The 19,349-nt window shown below is 42.1% G+C and overlaps 2 protein-coding genes across 3 annotated transcripts in view; one reads left to right on the forward strand and one right to left on the reverse strand.

The window, feature by feature from the left end:
* LOC310738441 (uncharacterized protein) overlaps window positions 1-19,349 on the reverse strand; it is a gene marked incomplete at its 5' end in the record, with an annotated part of 500,089 nt that overhangs the window by 407,991 nt on the left and 72,749 nt on the right. The gene's annotated exons all lie outside the window — the stretch shown is intronic.
* On the forward strand, window positions 7,333-14,361 carry LOC310738128 (uncharacterized protein). Of its 2 annotated transcripts, XR_014536984.1 has the most exons (3): window positions 7,333-7,516; window positions 7,696-14,028; window positions 14,240-14,355. XR_014536984.1 is itself a non-coding variant. In XM_083563112.1 (2 exons), the coding sequence occupies exon 2, from the start codon at window positions 10,181-10,183 to the stop codon at window positions 11,399-11,401; it is 1,221 nt and encodes a 406-aa protein (XP_083419238.1). In that variant the 5' UTR covers window positions 7,333-7,516; window positions 7,696-10,180; the 3' UTR covers window positions 11,402-14,361. The 2 variants fall into 2 exon arrangements, 1 of the variants encoding a protein (XP_083419238.1); XM_083563112.1 differs by having other exon boundaries at window positions 7,696-14,361.

Genomic DNA, 19,349 nt, shown 5'->3' on the forward strand with positions numbered 1-19,349 from the left:
ATGAACCTCCTCCTTGGCCTTCCTCTTTTCCTCCTACCTGGTGGCTCCATCCTCAGCATTTTTCTACCAATATAATTCATGTCCCTTCTCTGCACATGTCCAAACCATCTCAATCTCGCCTTCCTCACCTTGTCACCAAAACATCCTACATGAGCTGTCCCTCTAATAAACTCATTTCTAATCTTGTCCATCCTCGTCACTCCCAACGAAAACCTTAACATCTTCAGCTCTGCTACCTCCAGCTCCACCTCCTGTCTTTTACTCAATGCCACTGTCTCTAATCCATACAACATCGCAGGTCTCACCACAGTCCTATAAACTTTCCCTTTCATTCTTGCAGATACCCTACTATCACAAATCACTCCTGTCACTCTTCTCCACCCACTCCACCCTGCCTGCACTCTTTTCTTTACTTCTCTAACACACTCTCCATTACTTTGCACTGTTGACCCCAGGTACCTGAACTCCTCCACCTTCTCCACCTCTTCTCCCTGCAACCGCATCACTCCACTGCCCTCCCTCTCATTCACACACATGTACTCTGTCTTACTCCTACTGACTTTCATTCCCCTTCTCTCCAGCGCATATCTCCACCTCTCCAGGCTCTTCTCAACCTGCTCTCTACTCTCACCACAAATCACAATATCATCTGCAAACATCATAGTCCAGGGTGACTCCTGTCCGACCTCGTCCGTCAACCTGTCCATCACCACTGCAAACAGGAAAGAGCTCAGGGCCGATCCTTGATGCAGTCCAACCTTCACCATGAACCAGTCTGTCGTACCTACTGCACACTTCACTGCCATCACACTGTCCTCATACATGTCCTGCACCACCCTCACATACTTCTCTGACACACCTGACTTCCTCATACAATACCACAACTCCTCTCTCGGCACTCTGTCGTACGCCTTCTCTAAATCCACAAATACACAATGCAATTCCTTCTGTCCTTCTCTATACTTCTTTATCAACATCCTCAAAGCAAATAATGCATCTGTGGTGCTCTTCCTCGGCATGAAACCATACTGTTGCTCACAGATGGTCACCTCTTCTCTCAGCCTGGCTTCCACTACTCTTTCCCATAACTTCATGGTGTGACTGATCAACTTAATTCCCCTGTAGTTACTGCAGGTCTGCACATCTCCCTTATGCTTAAAGATCGGTACCAGCACACTCCTTCTCCATTCCTCAGGCATCTTCTCCCCTTCCAGAATCCTGTTAAACAATCTGGTTAAAAACTCCACTGCCATCTCTCCTAAACATCTCCACGCTTCTACTGGTATGTCATCTGGTCCAACCGACTTTCCATTCTTCATCCTTTTAATCGCTGCTCTCACTTCCTCCTTACTAATCCTATCTACATCCTGCTTCACCAACTCCACATCCTCCAACCTTCTCTCTCTCTGATTTTCCTCATTCATCAGCTGCTCAAAATACTCCCTCCATCTTCTCAACACACTCTCCTCACTAGTCAACACATTTCCCTCTCCATCCTTTATTGCTCTAACTTGCAGTACATCCTTCCCAGCTCGGTCCATCTGCCTGGCCAATCGGTATAAATCCTTTTCTCCTTCCTTAGTGTCCAACCTCTTATACAGCTCCTCATATGCCTTTTCCTTGGCTTTCGCCACATCCCTTTTTTCCTGCTGCCGCATCTCCTTGTACTCCTGCCTACTTTTCTCATCACTCTGTCGATCCCACTTCTGTTTTGCCAACCTCTTACCCCTAATGCTCTCCTGCACTTCCTCATTCCACCACCACGTCTCCTTGTCTTGCTTCCTATTTCCAGATGTCACACCAAGTACTTTTCTAGCTGCCTCCCTCATCACTCCTGCAGTAGTTGCCCAATCATCCGGCACCTCTTCATCACCACCAAGCCCCTGTCTGACCTCTTCCCTGAACCTCACACTACACTCTTTCTCCTTCAGTTTCCACCATCTTATTCTTCTTTTAATCCTTACTTTCCTCCTCTTCTTCTTCGCCTCCAAAACCATCCTACAGACCACCATCCGATGCTGTCTAGCTACACTGTCCCCCGCCAACACCTTACAGTCTCCAATCTCCTTCAGGTTGCATCTCCTACACAGAACATAATCCACCTGTGTGCACCTCCCTCCACTCTTATACGTCACCCTATGATCCTCCTTCTTCTTAAAATACGTGTTCACCACTGCCATTTCCATCCTTTTAGCAAAATCTACCACCATCTGCCCTTCCACATTCCTCTCCTTAAAACCATACCTACCCATCACCTCCTCATCACCTCTGTTCCCTTCACCTACATGCCCATTAAAGTCTGCCCCAATCACCAATCGTTCTTTCCTAGGTACACCATTTACCACTTCATCTAATTCACTCCAAAATCTTTCCTTCTCCTCCATCTCACAGCCAACTTGTGGAGCATAGGCACTGATGACATTTATCATCATCCCTTCAACTTCCACCTTCACAATCATCACCCTATCAGAAACTCTCTTCACCTCCACTACACTCTTACTGTACTCTTCCTTCAGAATCACCCCTACACCATTTTTCTTCCCAACCCACCTCCAATGTTCCTGGCCTTACTCCCTTTCCACTTAGTCTCCTGAACACACAGCATATATACCTTTCTCCTCTCCATCATATCAGCTACCTCTATCCCTTTACCCGTCATAGTACCAACATTTAAAGTACCAACCCGAACCTCTACTCTCCTACACTGCTCCTTTTCCTGCCGTCTCTGTAGACGTCTTCCTCCTCTCCTTCTCCTCCTTCGGGCAACAGTAGCCCAATTTCCACCGGTACCCTGTCGGCTAACGATACCTGTGGCGGTCGTTGTTAACCCGGGCCTCGACCGATCCGGTATGAAATTCTCATTTGTGATCCGCATATTTGATTTGGCACATGTTTTACGCTGGATGCCCTTCCTAACGCAACCCTCCCCATTTACCCGGGCTTGGGACCGGCACTAAGAGTGCACTGGCTTGTGCCCCCCTAATGGCTGGGTTTGGTGACCCCTGATATATAGTATATAATATAGATGGGAACAATCCTTAAATTTATGGAACAAAAACTGTTCAATCAGGTGAAGAAGTTGTGTTTAGAAGATGTAGAAGTGAAAGGTAGCAGTTTCGTGATGCAGTAAATCACAGCAGACATTATAAAAATATAACTTGCTGCAACAAATGTGTAGTAGGCAGGCTAAGATAGATAATTCATTCAAGTTTGTTTATTTGGTTTTCCACATTTATTCATGCAAGGAAATATAGGAGATTGTATGATAGTTAGTTCTGATGTGTTTTAAGTAACCAAAATGACAGTAGCACTTTAATACTTTAGCCATTAATAAATGTTCAGATGAGGAACAGGGTTGCCAGATTGGTAAGTTTTCCAGTAGTTGTACAAAATCCACACAAAACACTATAGTAAATACACAAATCTTACCAATAACTAAACAAATTAATTCATAACAACAATAATACTGTGGCGCATCACAAATTTTCTATATAATAAAGCAAATTGGATGTTCTTGTCTAAGGAAGGTAACGTTGTAACTACGTTGTAAACTATTTTCCATGTCTGTCATTTAACACAACAGAAGTCCACGTTGATTTCTATAGAGCTATTCACAATAGACATTGTCTCAAAACAGCTTTACAGAACTTAAGAATTAAAGTGAATGATGTGTGTTTATCCCTGATGATGAAGGCTGGGGCGACTGTGGTGAAGGAAAAACTCCCTTAGATGAAGAAATCCCGAGAAGAAACCTTGAGAGGAACCAGACTCAGAAGGAGATGTGCTCTTTGTGTACTTGTAGCTATTTGGTTTGTTGTATAAATGTTACCATAATTGTGATTTACATGATGTCTTACCAGTCATATGGTGTGCGGAATCCTGGAGCTGTTGTCTGATAAGAGTGTAGCTCCAACTCTGCTGGGGTGCAGGACATCAGGACGGAAAAACCTCAGACACTCCCAGAAAATATTTTAATTATCAACAAAGTAGTTTGTGTTCTTAACACCATGACTGTAGTCTCAGTTTGCCTCGGCCTGGTGTTGTTCGTTCCGGCATGAAGGACAACAGCTCCAAAGTTCTCGTGCAGGATCCCGGGTACCTACGCAGCAAAATTGAGAACATGAGCACCAGGAAAACACAAACTTGAGAACATGAGCACCAGGAAAACACCCCTTGTTTTTCCTAGGGGGTGGGCTAGTGACATCAGATGACATCATCACATGACCCAGCGTTCAACTCCCCTCGCCAGGACAAGTGTTTAGATGTGTCACGCGTCTGTGTCGCCGGAGTTTTTTTTTTTTTTTTGCGTGTCGTCACGTGTGAATATATAAGTCCAAGAGTGGGTATGGTTTTTTTTTTTTTTATTAATGACAAAAAAAATGTTTTACAGGGTTTTTTTGTTATATCCAACAAGAAATGAATCAAAATATTAATATAGAAAAAACTGGAGAAATAAATAAACAATGCACAGACCCAACATAAAACATTGTGTTCTCCAGTCCAAAACCTTTGGAGAAAAGCTTTTCACTACCATGTGCAACTTCATATTATAACACACAGTGTTGGGGGTAACGCGTTACAAGTAACGTGCGTTACGTAATAATATTACTTTTCTGGAGTAACGAGTAAAGTAGCGCGTTACTTTATAAATGTACCTATTAATATCTGTTACTTTTTTAAAAAAGAACGTAATCTCGTAGAATCGCGCACCCCTACGTGCGAGCCGTGGGAACAGAAGCTGGTTAGAAGCGGAGATGGCAGGCCAGAGCATTACATTACTGCGATGGAAGTATTCACATTATTTTGAAAGGAGAAGGGAATAATCGTTAAGTGTAAATTATGTGTTGGTGAAAAGCTTTTGTCAACGGCAAAAAATACCACTTTAAATTAAAAAAAAATCTGCAAGCAAAGCACAGCACTACAGATTTGGAAGAGAGAGAGCCGAATGAAACCTGCACCCCGCCTCAAGATAAACAACAAAGGCTTGATTTCAGTAAATTAATATTTAGTAAATATATTTTCTGTAGATTTTCAGATACTAACCCTAACCCGAGCCACATCATACACATGGGCACACATGAACATCACCCATCCCTTCCTCTCTCACACGCGTACACGCGCACACACACACACACACACACACACACACACACACACAAACAACTCTGCTCAGCCAGATTTATTGTAAATGTCACACATCAACATAATGACAGAAAACACAGACTTTGTGTTGTTGTTTTTTTTATGTGCGTGTTCGCTTGAGTTCAATACGGTATTTTGGTGAAATGCGCATGTGCGTGAGATGAATATACCGCAAAGTTTCCCAGTCGGGGCGAGATCATTTAAGTTTTAAAAATACCGTATTGAACTCAAGCGAAGCGAACACGCACATTAAAAACAAACAAACACAAACTTCGATATGAACGTAAGAGCCAGTAATGAAACCAGCCATAAAACGCCGCATGCGGCTCGCGAGCCTCGGGTTGGCCACCCGTGCATTACTGCATTAAACACTAGTACAAGAACTTCTCACCTGTTACACCTGTAAGGCCTGAAAGAGATCAAGCCTTAGCCAGGTAAGAAAAAGTAGCGCAAAAGTAACGCAAAAGTAATATAACGCATTACTTTCCATAAAAAGTAACTAAGTAAAGCAATTAGTTACTTTTTTGGGAAGTAACTCAATATTGTAATGCGTTACTTTTAAAAGTAACTTTCCCCAACACTGATAACAACACATACAGGTGTGCTGCAGAGCAAATACTGTCCAAGATCATCACTCCAACAATCTCATTGTCTAAATGTCCAGCTTCTAGTCCTATAAATTTTCTAGATTCCTTTTCTACAGTAGCACTTTTAAGAAGAAGGAGGATTATAGGGTGACGTATAAGAGTGGAGGAAGGTGCACACAGGTGGATTATGTTCTATGTAGGAGATGCAACCTGAAGGAGATTGGAGACTGTAAGGTGTTGGCAGGGAACAGTGTAGCTAGACAGCATCAGATGGCGGTCTGTAGGATGATTTTGGAGGTGAAGACTGAAAGAAGAATAAGATGGTGGAAACTGAAGGAGGAAGACTGTAGTGAGAGATTCAGGGAAGAGGTCAGACAGGGGCTCGGTGGTGGTGAAGAGGTGCTGGATGATTGAGAAACTACTGCAGAAGTGATAAGGGAGACAGCTAGAAAGGTACTTGGTGTAACATCTGGAAATAGAAAGGAAGACAAAGAGATGTGGTGGTGGAATATGTAAGTGCAGGAGAGCATAAGGAGAAAGAGGTTGGAGAAACTACAGTTGGGATCTACAGAGTGATAACTAAAGTAGGCAGGAGTACAAGGAGATGTGAGGAGAGTGTGTTGAGAAAATGGAGGAAGTATTTTGAGCAGCTAATGAGCGAAAAAAAATGAGAGAGAGACAAGGTTGGATGGTGTGGAGCAGGAAGTGGATAGGATTAGTAAGGAGGAAGTGAGAGCAGCGATTAAGAGGATGAAGAGTGGAAAGTCAGTTGGACCAGATGACATACCGGTAGAAGCATAGAGATGTTAAAACTCCACTGCCATCTCACCTAAACAAGATTGTTTAACAGGATTTTGGAAAGTGAGAGGATGCCTAAGGAATGGAGAAGGAGTGTGCTGGTACCGATCTTTAAGAATAAGGGAGATGTGCAGACCTGCAGTACCTACCGGGGAATTGAGTTAATCAGTCACACCGTAAAGTTATGGGAAAGAGTAGTGGAAGCCAGGCTGAGAGAAGAGGTGACCATCAGCAGTATAGTTTCATGCCGAGGAAGAGCACTACAGATGCATTAATTGCTTTGAGAATGTTGATCGAGAAATATAGAGAAGGTCAGAAGGAGTTGCATTGTGTGTTTGTGGATTTAGAGAAAGCGTACGACAGGTTGGAGAGAGGAGTTGTGGTATTGTATGAGGAAGTCACGTGTGTCAGAGAAGTATGTAAGGGTGGTGCAGGACATGTATGAGGACAGTGTGACAGCAGTGACGTGTGCAGTAGGAACGACAGACTGGTTCATGGTGGAGGTTGGACTGCATCCAGGATCGGTTCTGAGCCCTTTTCTGTTTGCAGTGGTGATGGACAGGTTGACGGACGAGTTCAGACAGGAGTCTCTGTGGACTATGATGTTTGTGGATGATATTGTTATTTGTGGTGAGAGTAGTGAGCAGGTGGAGAAGAGCCTGGAGAGGTGGAGGAATAATGGGAAGTGTGTTAGAGAAGTGAAGAAAAGAGTGCAGGCAGGGTGAAGTGGGTGGAGAAGAGTGATAGCAGGAGTGATTTGTGATAGAAGAGTACAAGGAAAGATGTGTGTTACTGTACTGTTTCCAGTGTAGTTTAGTCTAGTTAAATGTTTGAGCCTCTAGGTGGTGCTATTCTATATATTTAAAGTAACCTCTGACCTTAATAGGAGCCATTTTTGTTTTGCTCAGTTCATGCTGATTGTCACAAGGTTAAAGCAGCTATTTTCAATCCTTTGCATCATCTTGCAATCATTTAAAGAAGCTTTGTCTGTAAGTATTAAAACTGTTTACAAGACCTTTATCATCATCTTATATTTGGTATTGGTGATCTTGTTTAGAGGGATTTCAGTCTGCATCGTTTTTGTGTAAAGTATATGTAGTTAGAACGGTTATATTTCTTCAGTGCACATTATTTAGGAACTTATTTTATAATTTTTTTTGTATTTCAGTTTTACTCTGTTCCACTTATATTTGAAGTGGTGGTCATAATAAATTTATGCTTCTATTCAACATACCTGTGGAAGGAGTTGTATATCTGCCTAGTTAAGAAGGGGAACTCTTTTACGAGGGCAGAATAGTAAAAAGACAGGTAAAACAAATTGCTGCATCGGTGGATAGGATTTCAAGTTCTGCTTTCACCCTCAAAATGTCTACGAAAGAGAAACTTAGTCTGAAAACCAGATCAGTGTGTTCAAGATCATCAAGATGGTCAAGCAAGTCTGCAGCAAGTGTAGCCGCATTGGAGGCTCGTGCAAAGGCAGAAGCAGCACTGACTAGAGCCACATATGCGCAAAAGGAGATAGAAATGAGAGTGAAACAAGCTGAAGTACAAGCCCAGTTTAAAGTGGAGGAGACGCGTTTACAGGCTACACTGAATGCTCTCCAGCATGAAAAAGAAGCAGAAGCTGCGGCTGAAGCGTCAGTGTTTGAGGCAGCTGCAGAGATAGGATTAGAACAGTTTTCTGAAAGCAAAGAACATCATTGTTCACATGATTCATTGCAAAGAACTGAGAAATATGTAGAGGATCAGCATAAATTTAAAGAGGTACAGATACTGATGCTTGCAGGAACCACAGAAGGCAAGCCTCTGGCTCCATACTGCGTTGATCTGCCAAAGCCTGAACCTTCTGAACCTTTTGTGCAGACAGGTCCTTTTCAGGAATTGCCAGAGAAACAACCTCCAACTCGTGACCATGCACGTACTACAACATCCCTCAGCTCCCACACCATGCAGACTCATTCTGAATCCATTAAACATGCAGGTGGGAACACATCACAGTTCAATTCCGCATTACATGATGCATCATCTCCTAGATGCAACATTAAATTGGGAAGCTGCTCACCCTCTCATCACAACGAGTCCCATACTGCTCCCTCAGATGTGTTTGAGCTTGCAAAGTTTCTGGCTCGCCGTGATCTTCTGACAGGTGGACTTTCAAGATTCAATGTGAAGCAATGAGAACTATTGGGCCTGGAAGTCCAGCTTTTGTAAATGCTATTGAGGGTCTTGGTCTTAAGCCTAGTGAAGAACTAGACCTACTTATTCAATGGCTCGGCTCAGACTCTAGTGAACAAGCAAGACACATCCGATTAGTACACATCAATCGTCCAGACAATGGCCTCAGGATGGTATGGACACGGCTTGAGGAATGCTATGGCTCTGCCGAAGCCATAGAGGCAGCTCTCTTTAACAAACTTGAACATTTCCCAAAGCTGTCTAACAAAGACCCCCAACGTCTCAGAGAGCTAGGAGACCTACTGCTTGAGTTGCAGGCAGCCAAAAGTGAAGGCTATCTACCTGGCTTGACCTTCCTGGATACTGCACGAGGCATCAGCTCTATTCTTGAGAAACTCCCATATAGTCTACAAGAGAAATGGATGTTGCAAGGAACTCGTTACAAACAAGAGCATACTGTAAGCTTTCCCCCCTTTTAATTTTTTTGTGATTTCATTTGTTGTGAGGCCCGCATGAGAAATGATCACAGCTTTAACATGATTATGCATAATGCTACATCATTTAAAGGAGAGAGATTTTCGTCAAAGGCAATCAGATCTTCCATCACCGTTCATAAAACAGAAATAAACAAAGACACACAAATTGGGATGAATCTAACATGGCAAAAGAGAACCTCAATAGACAATGTCCTATCCATAATAAGCCACATCCCCTCAGAAAGTGTAGAGGTTTCAGGGAAAAAACCTTGCAAGAACGAAAAGCTTACCTCAAAGAGAACTCAGTATGTTTTAGATGCTGCTCCTCAACTTTACACCACGCAAAGCACTGTAAGTCTGTAATCCAGTGCTCTGAATGCAACAGTGACAAGCATAAAGCCGCACTTCACAACGGCCCAGCCCCCTGGTCAAAAAAGGAGGATACCTATCCCTCTACAAACAATGGCGGGGAGCAAGAGAAGCCTCTTTCCCCAGTTGCCACATCCACCTGCACAGAAGTGTGTGGAGATCACAGCAGCGGAAAATCCCGCTCAAAGATCTGCCTCGTAAATGTGTATCCAAAAGGTGAGCCTCAGAACAAAAAAAAGGTTTATGCAATCATAGATGATCAGAGTAATAAATCTCTAGCAAAATCTGCCTTCTTCAAAATGTTTAATGTTGCAAACAACATTACAGCACCTTACACCCTTAGGACCTGTGCAGGCGTCACAGAAGCTGAAGCTGGGCGTAGAGCTGAAGGATTTATGGTGGAGTCTTGTGATGGGAAGACACACCTCGCTCTTCCATCACTTATTGAATGCAACCTTATTCCAAACAACAGAGCAGAGATTCCTACACCAGAGGCTGCACAATACCACAAACACTTAAAATCAGTGGCCTCCAAGATTCCATGTCTAGATCCCAAGGCCAAAATTCTGCTTCTTCTCGGAAGAGACCTCATACAGGCACACAAGGTGCTGGAGCAATACAACGGACCACAACATGCTCCCTTTTGCTCAGAGGTTGGCCCTTGGGTGGGTGATAATTGGAGATGTATGCCTTAACGGAGCTCACAAGCCTTTGTCTGTTGATGTTTTGAAAACTCATATTTTAGGAAATGGGCGCCCCAGCTACATGAGTCCATGTCCAAACAATATGCATGTGAAGGACTTTTTCAATCTTCACAATGAGCCACAGAAATCCTCCACCCTGAACCCTGAGCAGAGAAGCTTGCTGATGCATAAGGAAGGTCCAATAGGAGAATCAGTTTTCCACTGCACAAAGAATGATGATAAACCAGCTCCCTCCATGGATGACCTTGCTTTCCTGAAGATTATGGAAAGAGAATTCCATCAGGATGAGACGAATAGCTGGGTTGCCCCACTTCTGTTCTGCAGCCCACGGCAACGCCTTCCAAATAACAAGGTTCAAGCCAACAACCGGCTCATGTTACTGACCCGCAAACTAAAAACACAACCCAAGGTAAAGGAACACTTTGTGGATTTTATGCATAAAATATTTGAGAATGAGCATGCAGAGTTGGGACCACAATTGCAGAATAATAAAGAGTGTTGGTATCTGCCAATGTTCGGCGTATACCATCCAAAGAAGCCCGGCCAGATAAGAGTAGTATTCGACTCCAGTGCTCGACATCAAGGTGTATCATTAAATTATGTCCTCAACGTGAACAATAGCCTCTTGGGGGTTCTACTGCGGTTAAGGAAGAAGCGTGTGGCAGTGATGGCTGATATCCAGCAAATGTTTCATTCCTTTGTGGTTGCGAAAGAGCATCGGAACTTTATACGCTTCCTTTGGTATGACAATAATGACTTAGACAACAAGGTGCTGGAGTATCAGATGCGAGTGCATGTATTTGGTAATAGCCCATCTCCTGCAGTTGCTATACATGGGCTCAGGAGGGCAGCCCTCGCAGGTGAAAAAGACTATGGATCCGAGGCAAGGCACTTTGTGGAAAGGAATTTTTACGTGGATGATGGCCTCATCTCTCTCTCCACGGAAGAGGAAGCCATCAAACTGCTTAAGGCCACCCAGGAAATGTTAGCTCTGTCCAATCTACATCTTCACAAGATTGCCTCCAATGAAGTGGAAGTTATGAAAGCATTTCCTGCAGAAGAGCTTGCAAAGGAGTTAAGGAATTTAGATCTGAAGACTGGCCTTCCACCAGTTCAAAGAAGTTTGGGGGGTAAGCTGGGACATGTCTGAAGATGTGTTTATCTTCCAGGTTGCAGACCAGGTGAGACCTTATTCCAGATGTGGGGTTCTGTCAATGATCAACAGCTTGTTTGACCCGCTTGGCTTGGTTGCACCTGTCGTAATTCAGGGTAGACTCCTGCTCAGAGCACTAACCACAGAGTCTTGTGATTGGGACGCACCTCTGCCAGACGAGAAATTCAAAGAATGGAAGGTTTGGAGAGATTCATCAAAAGAGCTTGAGCACGTCAAGATTCCCCGCACATATGCTACAATCTCTCTCTGTCAAGCACAAAGAAAAGAGATGTGTGTCTTTTGTGATGCATCCACAAATGCTATTGCAGCTGTCCCTTACAGCAGGTTTATCAATACAAGTGGTAATGTAGAAGTTGGTTTTATGTTTGGCAAGGCTAAACTAGCTCCCCGACCTGAGATCTCTGTCCCCAGACTTGAGCTGTGTGCAGCTGTTCTGGCTGTGGAAATAGCTGAAGCCATTGAAGATGAGATCGACACCAAACTGGATGCTGTGACATTTTATTCTGACAGTAAGGTTGTCTTAGGCTACATCTGTAATTAATCTAGGAAATTTTATGTGTATGTTAACAACAGGGTGCAAAGGATTCAGAAATCTACATGCCCTGAGCAGTGGAAATATGTACCTACAGATCAAAACCCTGCTGACCAAGCCACAAGATCAGTTTTGGCAGCTGACCTTCCCCAGAGTATGTGGTTGACTGGTCCAAAATTCTTGTTTACGATGACACTGCCTGAAACTGACACTAGCCTCTTCAGCATGATGGATCCAGAAGTAGACATTAAAGTACGTCCCCAAGTCACTTCTTGTGCTACACATACTTCAAGTAAGGAGTTGAACACTGAATGCTTTAAAAGATTCTCAAGCTGGCGATCACTAACTCGCGCTGTAGCAAGACTTGTGCACATAACCCAATCTTTCAAGCAGGATAGCGACAAGAGCACTTGCAGGGGCTGGCATATATGTGCAAGGCCCTGTTCAGTCCAAGATCTAGAAAGGGCCAAGTCCATTCTCATCCAAAGTGTACAAGCAGGAGCCTTCTCTGAGGAGCTAAAATGCTTTCAAGCAAGCACTGTGATTTCCAAACAAAGCCCTCTCTTTAATCTATCTCCCTACATTGATAAATTTGGCTTACTCAGGGTTGGTGGACGCCTTTCACAAGCAAACCTTGGGAGAGACAAACTGTGTCCTCTTATTCTTCCTGGTCATTGTCACATGACATCCCTAATCATTCAACATTATCACAAACAAGTGGAACATCAAGGACGCGTCTTTACTGAGGGTGCATTGAGAGAGGCTGGGTTTTGGATCATAGGTGGTAAGAGACGCATCAGTAGCGTGATCTTTCAATGTTTTCAATGTCGCAGACTACGGGGAAAGATTTCGACTCAGAAGATGTCTGACCTACCTCCTGAGAGGCTCAATATGGACCCTCCATTCTCCTTCGTAGGGTTAGATGTTTTCGGGCCTTGGATGGTCACGTCACGTCGAACTAGAGGAGGACAAGCAAACTCAAAGCGCTGGGCAGTGCGGTTCACGTGTATGAGCACTAGGGCCGTCCATATTGAGGTCATAGAGTCGATGGATAGCTCCAGCTTTATAAATGCTCTCTGCAGATTTTCTGCGGTTCGAGGTCCAGCAAAGCAGTTGCGGTCAGACTGTGGCACCAACTTTGTTGGAGCATGCAAGGAGTTGAAGATTGAGTCAGAAAGGTACAAGAGTATCTGAGTGATATTGGATGCACTTGGGTGTTCAACCCTCCTCACTCATCTCACATGGGTGGAAGTTGGGAACGTATGATTGGAGTTTCAAGGCTGATCCTTGAATCTATGTTACAAAAACTTGGACCTTCAAGGCTATCTCATGAGGTTTTGACCACCTTCATGGCTGAAGTCACAGCCATAGTCAATGCTCGTCCCCTAGTACCTGTGTCTACGGATCCTGACGCTCCTTTCATTCTGACTCCAGCAACATTACTCACTCAAAAAAACTTCTGTAGTTCCTCCTCCGCCAGGAGAATTTGGTGAAAGGGACCTCTTCATTCGTCAGTGGAGGCAAGTCCAAAGCCTGGCCAATACATTCTGGAATTGCTGGAGAAAGGAATATCTCGCAACTTTGCAAAACCGCAGAAAATGGCAGAATGAGCGCTCCAATCTCCAAGTAGGAGATGTTGTGCTACTGAAAAACATCCAAGCAGAAAGGAATGACTGGCCAATAAGAATTGTGTTGGAGACATTTCCTGGGAAAGATGGGAAAGTAAGGAAAGTTGAGGTCAAAGTGGTCAAAGACGGATCGTCTAAGGTGTTTCTACGTCCTATATCGGATGTTGTTTTACTGCTGTCCCCTGGGACTGAATAGACAAATGTTATTATATTTGATGATGGCATCTCACAGATACCAGACGGGGAGTGTACTGTTTCCAGTGTAGTTTAGTCTAGTTAAATGTTTGAGCCTCTAGGTGGTGCTATTCTATATATTTAAAGTAACCTCTGGCCTTAATAGGAGCCATTTTTGTTTTGCTCAGTTCATGCTGATTGTCACACGGTTAAAGCAGCTATTTTCAATCCTTTGCATCATCTTGCAATTATTTAAAGAAGCTTTGTCTGTGAGTATTAAGTGTATTAAGTGTTTACAAGACCTTTATCATCTTATATTTGGTATTGGTGATGTTATTCGGTATAAATTTCATGTTTAGAGGGATTTCAATCTGCATCGTTTTTGTGTAAAGTATATGTAGTTATCCCTTAAGTGAACGGTTATATTTCTTTAGTGCACATTATTTAGGAACTTATTTTATAATTTTTTCTGTATTTCAGTTTTACTCTGTTCCACTTATATTTAAAGTGGTGGTCATAATAAATTTATGCTTCGATTCAACATACCTGTGGAAGGAGTTGTCTATCTGCCTATTTAAGAAGGGGAACTCTTTTACGAGGGCACAATAGTCAAGTCAAGTCAAGTCAAGTTTATTTGTATAGCGCTTTTCACAACAGACATTGTCTCAAAGCAGCTTTACAGAAAACAACAGTGAAGGTGAATGGTGTGCGTTTGTCCCTGATGAGCAGCCGTGGCGACAGTGGCAAGGAAAAACTCCCTTAGATGATATGAGGAAGAAACCTTGAGAGGAACCAGACTCAAAGGGGAACCCATCCTCATATGGGTGACATCAAAAGTTTGGTCATAAATCTTTCAACAATACAGAACAATTTGTGATCATCATAGATCCAGCATCAGCTTCTCCATGCCAGGGCCTTTAAACACTCGGCATCTACTTCTCCATGATCATCCATAGGTCCATAATCTTCACGAGGTGGGACGTGACTGGAGCTGGCCAAACCTCAGGAAGCCTCGGGATGGGGAGAGAAAGAGAAGCAGTGGAGAGGAATTAGCGTAGCTGCTGTTCATGATATTAACAGCACAAGTTGATAATGTGCATGTGATCAGATGTTCTGGAGCACAAGGTTGTGATGTGATGTGCGTGATGTGTGTTATGTGTAGGCTTTGCTAAAAAGATATGTTTTTAATCTACACTTAAACTGGGAGAGTGTATCTGAACCCCGAACACTGTCAGGAAGACTATTCCAGAGTTTAGGAGCTAAATGTGAAAATGCTCTACCGCCTTTAGTGGACTTTGCTATTCTAGGAACTACTAGAAGCCCAGAGTTTTGAGATCTCAGGGAGCGTGACGGATTGTAGCGTGTTAAGAGACTGGATAGATACATGGGAGCCAAACCATTTAGTGCTTTATAAGTGAGTAGCAGTAGTTTGTAGTCTATTCGAAACTTAATAGGAAGCCAATGTAGGGACGATAAGATTGGGGTTATATGATCGTATTTTCTTGACCTAGTAAGAACTCTTGCTGCGGCATTCTGAACTAACTGAAGCTTGTTTATTAATGATGCAGGACATCCACCTAGTAATGCATTACAGTAGTCTATTCTAGAGGTCATAAACGCATGGACGAGCTTCTCTGCATCAGATATAGATAACATATTTCTTAGCTTAGAAATATTTCTAAGGTGAAAGAAGGCTGTTTTTGTAACTTGATTGATGTGATTTTTAAAAGATAAGTTGCTGTCTAAAATAACTCCCAGGTCTTTTACCGTTGAACTAGTAGTTACAGAACAACCGTCTAAATGCAGGCTGAGATGCTGGAGCTTCTGTGTACTATTTTTTGGGCCGATGAGCAAAATCTCCGTTTTATCAGGATTTAATAGCAGAAAGTTATGGGTCATCCAATCTCTTATTTCTTCAACACACTCAGTTATGCGAGCTAATTGAGCTGTATCGCCTGGTTTGGATGAAATATATAGCTGGGTATCATCAGCATAACAATGGAAGCTAATTCCATGCCTTCTAATAATATTTCCTAATGGAAGCATGTATATTGTAAAAAGCAGGGGTCCCAGAACTGACCCTTGTGGCACGCCATAATTTACTAGCATTATCCTGGATAGCTCTCCATTTAAATCTACGAAATGGTAACGATTGGACAGGTAGGATTTAAACCAGCTTAATGCCTGTCCCTGAATACCGATGTAATTCTGTAAGCGATCGAGGAGAAGATCATGATCTATAGTGTCGAACGCAGCACTAAGATCTAGTAAAACTAATAGGGAGATGTAGCCTTGGTCTGAAGCTAAAAGCAGGTCATTAGTGATTTTAACTAGAGCAGTTTCTGTGCTATGATGGGGCCTAAAACCTGACTGAAACTCTTCAAAGATATTGTTCTCCTGCAAGTGGTTACATAACTGGGCAGCGACAATCTTTTCTAAAATCTTAGACATAAATGGGAGATTTGAAATTGGTCTGTAATTCGATAGCGTGTTTGGATCCAGATTAGGTTTTTTAATGAGGGGCTTAATAACTGCTAACTTGAGGGATTTAGGGACATGACCTAACGATAGTGAGGAGTTAATAATATTGAGAAGAGGCTCACCAGCTGTATATAACACTTCCTTCAGTAGTTTAGTGGGAATTGGATCTAACTGACATGTTGTTGATTTAGCTTTCATAATAGCATCATACAGCTCTTCCTGTCCTATACATGTAAAACAGTGTAGTTGTGGGGTTGTAAGTACGATTGTGTCGGGAGATGCTGTCAGAGGTTGAACTGCCACAATTGTTTTTCGAATGTTATCTATTTTTTCAGTGAAGAAATTCATAAAGTCTTCACTACTAAACTGTGATGGAACACATTTTTCAGATCCCTGATTTGTTGTTAATTTAGCGACTGTACTGAAAAGGAACCTGGGATTGTTTTTGTTATTTTCTATGAGTTTGCTCAGGTGTTTAGCTCTAGCAGCTTTTAGCGCCTGTCTGTAGCTAAGCATACTGTCTTTATACGCAATTCTAAATACCTCCAATTTAGTTTTCCTCCATTTTCTCTCCAGATTACGTGTTGTTCTCTTTAGGGCATGCGTATGACTATTATACCAAGGTGCAGGTGCTTGTTCTCGAACCTTTTTTAACCGGATGGGGGCAACAGTGTCTAAAGTGCTAGTGAGGATAAGGTCTATGTTGTTCGCCATCTCATCAAGATGATCAGCATTTATGGGTTTAATGTGAAACTGAGTTTCACTAGTTTCAATAATTATAAAAATATAAAATAAATATATAAAAATAAAAATATAAAAAAATAAAATAGTTTCACTAGTTCAATAGTTACCGCACATGCGTGTGTGTGTCCCGGCTTGAGTACCTTGTGAGTACTTGAATATTGTGATATCTTACGATACAAATTCATCTAAAAAATTTTAAACAATGAAATTCTGTCTTATGTCCATTTCTATAATTTTAAACAGTAAACCAAAGATAGGGAGATCACACTCAGCAGAAACCAGCTTTGTCATCATGAAGAGTGATGGGTCTATGGATCCTCCTCAAAACATCAGAACTGGAATCTCCTCACCTGTACACAGGTAACATCCCATAATTCTCATAGTTAAAGTCACAGTTAATGACTAAAGCTGGAATTGTGATCTATTATATCATTTTCATCTTTTACTCTCAAATCCAAATGTCTTCAGTGTCGATCAAAATCCAGAGAACTGGACTTCCTGTTCTAATACTTTTGGAGGTTTGTGTAGGAAGAATAGAAAAGTAAGAAAAAGTGTGAAATGAAAACAGGAGCACAATGTTGGAGTTGTATTCAGCTCTGTGTTCTCCAAGTGTTTCTGCTCTCACTACAATTATTGTAGTACAGTCCCTGACAAAAGTCTTGTCGCTTATCTATTTTGTAGAAACACCTGCTGTTAACCTAACTTTTAATTAATCAATTGGTGTTAGAAATAGCTCATATGAAAAGCTAAACCAAATTTACTGCAAATTTACTGCAAATTTACTACAAAAATATGTCAGCAAATTAAGTAGTGGTGCTGTGAGATCCAAATTTAATATCTTGTATGAATTCCATGAGCTTGAAGGACTGCATCCATGCGGTTTGGCAAGGATTCATACAATTCATTGATGAAGTCATCAGGAATAGCAAAGAAAGCAGTCTTGCATGCCTCCCAGAGTTCATCAATATTCTTTGATTTCGTCTTCCATGCTTCCTCTTTCATCTTACCCCACATATGCTCAATGATCATGTCTGGTGACTGGGCTGGCCAATCCTGGAGCATCTTGATCTTCTTCGCTTTGAGGAACTTTGATGTGGAGATGGACGTATGCGATAGAGCACCAACTCTGGAAACTAAAAAAAAACATACACAAAAAACACATACAAAGGAAACCCAGAAGTAAATTTGTTTTAATTAAGGATAAAGACAGTAATACTAAAGACAGGATAGGTGCATCTACAGAAAATATCTGAACATTTTAAATTTCACATTGGGCCCATCATTTGAAATAGACACCAGTCTCCTTAGGTCACGGGGGTCAACATACTCCTGAAAAAACAAACAAACTTAACACTTTAATTCATGTTCATTTAGACATATTTGGTCATTTCTGTTGGTGTTAAAAATTAACCAAGAAACGGTAAGCATGCATTATATGTGAAAGCTTCCCATCAGTCTTTTCCTTTTCACTATGGATCTTCTCAAGGTCTATTCTTTTATACTGTTATTGATTTTATACAAGTTAAGTTTAATTAAATACAATTGAATTATTTCTTGCAAAATAGCCACCTAGCATAGTTATAGCAAAGGGAGGAAGACACCATAACAACTAAGAGCAATATAAAAAATATAGAACAACCCACTAAATACAATTAAAAAAAATCTGCTAGTCTGAATTGCATAATGTAGGTAGTTTTATTGTTCCTGCACCTTGAATGATTTAGCGATGTCAGAGTCTGGAAACATTGTTTGAAACAATTTCCTTTTTCGCATTACTGGACTATTGTCTGGTCACCATGTGAAGAGCCCAGAGCACCTTCGCTCTTAGTGTTGGCTCCGATCCAAAGGTGACATTAAGGTCTTCTCTCACTGGGGTTGTGGAGCTGCTCTGTGGGTCTCGACTTGTGGTGGTGGAGCACATATTAGCATAACTGGCTCAAAACTGTTGTTTGCTGGAGACCCTTTACAGCAGTTACTGTAGATATTTCTCACTTTTTCCATGAGACTCTAGCACCTGTACACCAAACGTTTCCAGTTAAATCACTTTCTTGCCTATTAAGCAGTAGTCTTCAAATGCATTGTTGGAATCTGGCCCTACCCGAGCCCTGTATTTTTGTTTTTAAAGTATCGTTAAACTTGCACTTCCCCATAGCTGAAAAAAAATCTGTTTTACTTCTGTGGTACAATCCGTGAGAGAAACATGTCAATAACAGAAAGCTGAAGACTAGCGGAAGACTAGCGGAAAGCTGGACTAGCAAAAGAAAGAAATACAACAACCACACCCTTCAAAAAAACTGAAGTAATCAGTGAGGTTTTTTTTAACAGCGATGTTAGCATAACCAAGAGATCAGTTGAGTAAAGCGAT

Source organism: Silurus aristotelis, assembly GCF_946808225.1.
Source record: "Silurus aristotelis genome assembly, chromosome: 15".
Taxonomy (NCBI): domain Eukaryota; kingdom Metazoa; phylum Chordata; class Actinopteri; order Siluriformes; family Siluridae; genus Silurus; species Silurus aristotelis.

What these genes read in the sequence shown, in the direction of transcription:
- LOC310738128 (XM_083563112.1), top strand. Translation starts at nt 10,181, where the DNA reads ATGCTCCCTTTTGCTCAGAGGTTGGCCCTTGGGTGGGTGATAATTGGA.